Source organism: Homalodisca vitripennis, chromosome 2, assembly GCF_021130785.1.
Source record: "Homalodisca vitripennis isolate AUS2020 chromosome 2, UT_GWSS_2.1, whole genome shotgun sequence".
Classification (NCBI taxonomy): domain Eukaryota; kingdom Metazoa; phylum Arthropoda; class Insecta; order Hemiptera; family Cicadellidae; genus Homalodisca; species Homalodisca vitripennis.
Window position 1 is genome coordinate 225,419,620 of NC_060208.1, and position 7,262 is coordinate 225,426,881.

General features: G+C 32.0%; 1 protein-coding gene across 1 annotated transcript; it reads right to left on the reverse strand.

The window, feature by feature from the left end:
* Nucleotides 1–2,666: 2,666 nt before the first annotated feature.
* On the reverse strand, nucleotides 2,667–6,821 carry LOC124353404. Its single transcript, XM_046803244.1, has 4 exons — nucleotides 6,553–6,821; nucleotides 5,774–5,926; nucleotides 4,435–4,605; nucleotides 2,667–2,846 (listed from the first exon to the last, which is right to left on the reverse strand). Exons 1-4 carry the CDS (start codon nucleotides 6,610–6,612, stop codon nucleotides 2,673–2,675), a joined length of 558 nt encoding a protein of 185 aa, XP_046659200.1. The 5' UTR covers nucleotides 6,613–6,821; the 3' UTR covers nucleotides 2,667–2,672.
* Between the last annotated feature and the right edge of the window lie 441 nt (nucleotides 6,822–7,262).

Below are 7,262 nucleotides of genomic sequence, written 5' to 3' on the forward strand. Positions count from 1 at the left end.
GCTAGAATGCGTGGAAATCAAATCTTGTCACCGATTTTTAGTATTGATTTCCACTCTATTATTTGTTGTTTTTACTCTATGAACAAAAATATATATGTTAAAATCTCATACAATTGTACTCTACTTGTTTACTAATGTACAAGTATTAATGTATTAATAATACTATTTTCTTGTTACCATCATGGTTACCCATAAGACCAATGTAAAAGTATTTGCTAACGCTCAGCCCAATCCCATGGAGTGATATTCTCCATCATCAACCTCATTAATGCTAATATATCAATGAAGGTTCATGCAAAATTTCAAGTATGTATGCCAGTTTCTTGCGAGATGTTGTGCGGACCGTCAGATAGACAGAAATGCCTTTTTCCATCCCCAGGAATGATATGCTTCACTAACGCTCAGCCAATAATTTAGCACAATTCACGGAAACTAAGCATTTTACTTGTTTTTTAATTAGCCCTTTTAACTCTCAGCTCCACAAGAAGATTAATGTCAATCATATTTACAGTAGGATGCATTTAACTGTGCACACAACCGGAGCAGGCCAAAGTTAAACAATCATGCGCAAAAACATCGGTCTGTGTATAATCACCAGCGAGCGGGGGAAGGGAAGTGGTGGCAGTGCCTGGTCTATGCTTCCAGAATAGTATCCAGTTCTCCCCAGCAACATACCTCACCACCATGCACATTGGCCAAGGTCATAGGTACAGTTACACGCCTCCTGTACACTTACTGTAGAAGTGTGGGGCATACACGTGATAGATACCTGGGGTTGAAAGTGTTATTATACATAGTAAATTCCTTCTTGATTAACATAATATATAACTGTTAAATATTAATTACTTATGTTACATAGACAAATTAATATGCAACTATTGTTCAAAGACTACTCACTACATTTCCTGTAGAGAATCCCATACGATTAAAGAAAATAAAAAAATATATATTAAAAATAACAATTTTCTTTTAAACCAGAATAAAGAGTTATTAAATAATATTGTTTGAATGTTTATGTTGAGAAATTTTAATTATTGCAAATATAAAATTAAGGATTTCAACAAAGCAATGTGATTAGAACATAAAATTAACACCAGAATGCAATTCACCATCTTGTAAATTTACCGATTAAGTTTCATTACTGTCGATGGATCATTTAAAGGATACATGTTTTAGAATATTTGTCATTATTATGTGTTACATAAATTTACACTACATTTGAGGATTGGAACCAATCTTCTTTGGTGTCAAAAACCTTAAGGCATTAGGTTAAGCATACACACGAAACTAACAACTCTCTAAGGTTGACAACAGAACACATTGTAAATCAAATAAATTCAAGCATATACCTGAGGGACGAGTGTGAGAACAACAAACACCAACCTTATCACTGCACAGAACAGGCACACTGAACAACATATCATACATACACCAGATAAAGTGAGAGACGGATGAAAACAAGGTAATCGTCAAGTGTCTTCATGCATGAGATAAAAAAAAACAAAAAAAAATCGAATAACTGCTTTTAACCATCCTCTCCCAACAATCCTGTTTCTTTTTGTTTCAGATGCCACGTTGCCACAGGAAATGCCAATAATGATTTCTCACTTCCTATAATGTATGCAGACCTTCCTCTTACGTGAAGCATCTGAAATCTGATGCTGTTGCAGACTTGACTCCTGAAATCTGGAGTCATGTTCATCTGAAGGGATCCAAAAATGGTCTGTGACGAAGAACGAAGATGCTCAAAACTAACTCTCCGCATTGTTTTCACATCACAGACACCCAGACTACAAAAGGTGAAGAGGTATTCTCAGCCCTTCCCACCATAGCTGCTTTATGTGTGCAGATATGTTGTTCAGTGTGCCTGGTTGATGCTTGTTTCTCTCACGCTGGTCCTTTAGGTACATGCTTGAGTTTTTTTATGCATGCTCAACTTTATACCGTAAGGTTTTTTTTGACACCTGAATAATAGGATTGATTCCAGTCCTCGAAATTAAGTGTTCAATTTTTGATTTTATAAAATATAGTGGTAGCAAATTTCTGAAAACTTGTTATCCTTTCAAATGAGCTTGGTAAATCTCCTTCTACAGTGATGAATAAGTTGGGAAGAAATGCATATCTAATGAAATTGTTGAATTAATTTTAAACAATATGGTTACAACACTTGAGAAACCAAAAAATGTACTTTTCTGGATTGTACCTTGATTTAAGATTGTGTACAACTTGCTAATTCAATTATGACATGTCCATTCTTGCTACATTATGTCATTTTTTTCTTAAGGCAGGCTGCTCTATTTGTTTATTTTATGCCACTTCAATTTGCTAACCACATTTCTTCTTGCCACACTCCACCATACCATATTATTTAAATTTTCCCATCAATTTTGTATCAATGTTTTAGTAATAGACTGCAATCACATTAGATTATATCACACAAGAATTGTTAAAGGATGTTAAAGATTCAAACATATATTGTAATAAATGTATATGTTTATAGTAGTATATAGTTCTAACTATAAAAAGAAGTCATTGATTAATAATAACATATATGCAAAAATTCTGTATTAAAACTCAATAGAGCCATGGAGGAAACACATTTAGCGATTACTAGTCATAAAATTGATCTTGATCATTAAAGGAATGTGAAGAAAAACACCAGTTGATACAATTTAATATTTATGTTTTCTTATTCTTTGTATTTCAATGTTCAATTCAGCCACAATACAGAAAATTAATTTTTTCTTAATAATCCCGTTTGCATTGATTTTCCAGTAACCGAATCCAAGAGGCAAGCGATCCATGTTCCGGAGAGATACTGGTGCATCTGTCATGTTGTATTCTCCCTAGTAACATAAAAATATAAGTTATCGGCAGTTAACCAAAAAAACGGACTTCTGAAGTTTTAAAGTACACAAATTTTGTGTTATTGTAATGCAGTAATGTACTTTGACAACTACAGTCAATTAATAATAGTTTAGGTTAAAGAGAGGAAACTCAATCATATTTTAAATCTGACACTCAGTCCTTTTTATAAGATTTTAAGATTCCCTTCATGAGTTCCATTGAACTAATGCACCTTTTTATAGTTGAACAGTAATAATTTAATTCTCCATTACAACATATCTTTTATGTGTTTGTCACATACTTTACTAACAACAAAGATGGTTTATTGTTAGTTAGAATCCTTCCTTTAGTATAATTATCTATAAAACATAAGTGTCAAAAAAACTTTTGGACATGTACATTTGACAAAATATGACATTAAAATAAGCTATCAAGACCTTGGATGATTTCTATTGTTACAAAGATGTGATTGGTTTGAAAACCAGCAAGTTACTTGAATTAAAAAACAAAACAAAAATAAACAAAGTTCGATTGTGATAGTTAAACTGAGACTCACAACCGGATGACTATATCAAAAGAGGCTACATCCCAAAAGAATGTAATGCCAAAGTATAGGGTAAATTTTGCAAAACCAGCTACATAACAGAAACTGGATAACATGATTTCGGTCATTTGCCATTGTTATATGTTACAAAAGGTATAATACAATGTTTCAAGAATTGGAATCTCCACTTCGACAGGTGGAGGAAGTATTTATTTTTGTGTGTAGCTCCTATTAATGTGTTTTCTATTAATTTTATAGATATTTTTTTACATTTCATGTATTACAGTGATCACTGACTTCTAAATTTTAAATTAATTAATATTTATACAATTCCATTATTATCATTTATATTAGTTAATATAACTTGATCAGTATCAGTATCAGTATCTTGTATTTTCGAAATAATTACTTCATTTTAAAATTGTCATTATGTTCTAAAAATAAAATTATGGGTTTATAATAAGTCTCTCAAAGTCTTGCTAAATATGTTGTAAACACAGCATATATTGTTGTTACATATCTCGTTGTACTTATGTTTCATAGTTTGACATTGTTAAATTTAATTTATCTTGTAGAAAGTCAATTAACGCTCTGACATCAAAATGGCCACGATAGTCCCATCCCATTTATTGGCTACAGAGCAGACAAGTGTGACGTGACGCGAAATGAAAGTTTTTCCCCCATGCAGCACATACATCTATACAACTATTAAAATTAAGACAACAAACACTGAAACTTAATTTAGATTTCTAGATGAAGAGGCAGAACCATACATATTTATATATACATACACACACACACATATGTATATTATTGTTTAGTAAAAGTTAACGAAAATACGAATGAGTATTAAGATGTGTCACAACGTCTATAATGATTCTTCATTCTTAACACAAAGCAAAACTTATCAATAATACCTGCAAAATGAGCTTTGATTATCTTCACTATTTTAAATTTCAAATACTCCAGAACATAGTTTTTTAAATTTATTGAAGATAGTGACTTGTTAAAGTTACTGCAAAAGATGGTGACGTGTGACTTACAGGAGATACAGGGCATTGGTCTGACAGGTTGGTGATGTGTTGGACAAATTCCGACCACATCTTGTTCTGGTCGTGGAGTTGCTGACAGTCGAGTACCACTCTGTGTCGAGAGTTGAACTCGCAAGTGTCCGGCTCTTCCTTCATTCTACACTTAGTCAGCTCCAGTATCAGCTGGAACAGTCGAGAAACCGGAGCTGCATTACCAGGATGAAACATAAAGAAGTTAGATGTTAATAGTTATCATTCCAATAAAACTACATCTACAGGTATGTTTCGGTGGAACAGAGAGAATTAGTGATTGTAACTGATAATGGAGAATAAAAGGAGTGAAAAACAATTTCCAAGACTATAAAAAACTGTAAATAAAATAGTACCCTATCTTATTAAAAAATAAATCTATCATTATAGAATTGTATTATTACTTGCTGTATTTCAAATAGAATAAAACCTTGTAGTTTGATTTGTATTCTGTTTATTCTTGTATAAATAATCCTTAACACTTTTAAGAAAAGTAAGTCGTGTAATGTAGCTATGATAGGAAGGGTTGATTCAATTGAATTTTCAGTTTAGCTCTAGTTTACCTTCCTTTTATTGCAGCGTCAGATATCAGACACTGTCTCAGACTTGGTTATCTCAGACTAGTATAAGAACGATGTAAATGTTTTGTTTTGAGCTTCTTCGTCATCGACTTTCTTTGGATCTATTCAGATGAACATGACTCCAGATTCCAAGAGTCAAGTTTGAGACAGCGTCAGATACCAGACGCTGCAATAAAAGGAATGTGAACTGGAGCTGAACTCAAAATTCAAGTGTTGTAAGTCATCTTTAACAAAATCAACATTTTTTCAAATATTGAAAAGGATAATAACAATCCGTTATAAAAGTTAATCCCACACCTCATCCCAAAGTAATAACTAAAGAGATTGTTTTGTTTACTACCCCCAAGATTTGCAACACTATTTCTAATGAATCTTTTTGTTTTTACAAACTAATTGGCAGGTGTTTCTAAAGCATAAAGAAAATACTAATATCACTTTTCTTCTTGCAGAGGTTCATACGACATAGAACAAACATGCAGTTTCAATCAAATTAGTTGAAATGTAAATTATCCAGTTATAAAAAAAAATCAAAGCAACTTCTTGCTCTATTTAAAGCTATTTCATTGGCCATAATTTATACTTAATTATTTTAATGAAAAATCACTCAAATAAAAAACACAATATCAGATAAAGGAGAGTAGATTTGAATATAAAATTGATTACCTTGTTTTGAAGAAGACATTGAATACACAACATATGCAAGAATATTTAATACTAAAAGAATGTTTGAAACCACTTACATCAATCTTACCCCCAACCGGTCTTTTGACAATGATCTGAGAGTTGACTGTCATAATCCTCCTCTGATAATTCAGGATTGCTTCAGCTAGTTCAACGTCAGTTTTTACACCCTCACACTGAATTAACTTTTCAATGTGTACTTCTTTGACTCCCTATAATAAATAAATAATACATATAAACTTTGTTTTCTCTACTGATGAGTGATATTATAATGAAAGAAACCCCTGAGTATGGTACATAGTCAATCATAAACATAGTTTAATTTAATAAGTCCAAAGGTATTTTTCAAAAACGTATTGGTGATATAGTTGGTGTTGAAATTTCCCACTTAACACAATTTTCAACTAGCTTTTATATTCATTAAACATTTTAAGTAGATGCTGATTTAATAAAAGGGTAGGTAAAAACTCAGCGTGCATAAAACTGTACACATTAAATGTCAAACTAATCTACGCATGGCTATGGACATTATTTTTATAGAAATTTAGTGCAATGTCTACGCAGTCTCTTGTGTTATGTACGGAACAATTTGATACAGTAATACAATTGTTTAATCCTATGAGCTCAGGACATTAGGATGTCACACAAATTTTGGAATGGGTGTACCATCTTGTCTACCAAAATCACTTGATACATTAATAGCAAAGATTAATTACATTTTATTCTCACGTAAGCGAACACCTGAGCACATCATATAGACAAAAATGCCTTAAAACGTCTACTAAGGTATGTAAATAGTAACTATTAGAAAATCAGTGTCATGGATCACTATACTCACTAGTATAAGTAAAGTAACTGGAGCAAATCCGACAAACAGGCAAAAGAACACAAACTTCATTTCTATACATATGTACACTCATTGCCATCATCATAGAAAACTCTGTATTGTTTTAACCATACAGACATCATAGTGTCCTTCACATCCCTGCCTAATTTGCGTCAGTTTTTATAGATAGACGATAGTTCATGTCTATGATAACATCAGATATACATCTTCATTTAGATTCTCATCAGAGGTTGGTTTGGTCTAATTGTTACAAGAGAACAATTGTTCATTGTGTCAAATTTTATATACTAACTGCCGTGCTATTGTCACGGTACTGTTACATTTCCTGATCTTATAACTGATTTGCGTTTATCATTACAAAAATAATTTTCATGAAAACACATCACAAATTAATTTTTAAAATGTTATAGCTTTTACTATATTTGTGTAACATTTTAAAAATCCATTTGTGCTGCATTTTTATGAAAATCAATTTAAAACTGTCCTACTTCAAATGTCTTTTAGTGGCTACAGCATTTTATTCTGTAGGGTAATTTATGATGAACGCTGAGATGTCTGAAGCATAAATGCTGGATCCAAAAACGGTCTGATGATAGTACCAAACAAATGAATTAACTATATTTATCTTAATCTTCTGGGCATTACAGTCAAATATGCATCCGATTGTACCCAAATTCTTGTTTTTCCTTTCACCAATCAGC

Bases quoted from the DNA above. Each gene is read 5' to 3' on its own strand.
- LOC124353404 (XM_046803244.1), bottom strand. From the start codon at position 6,612: ATGAAGTTTGTGTTCTTTTGCCTGTTTGTCGGATTTGCTCCAGTTACT. The intron at 4,606-5,773 runs GTAAGTGGTTTC...CGACTGTTCCAG, and splicing joins CGGTTGGGGGTAAGATTGAT to CTGATACTGGAGCTGACTAA. The intron at 2,847-4,434 runs GTAAGTCACACG...TTATGTTACTAG, and splicing joins ACCAATGCCCTGTATCTCCT to GGAGAATACAACATGACAGA.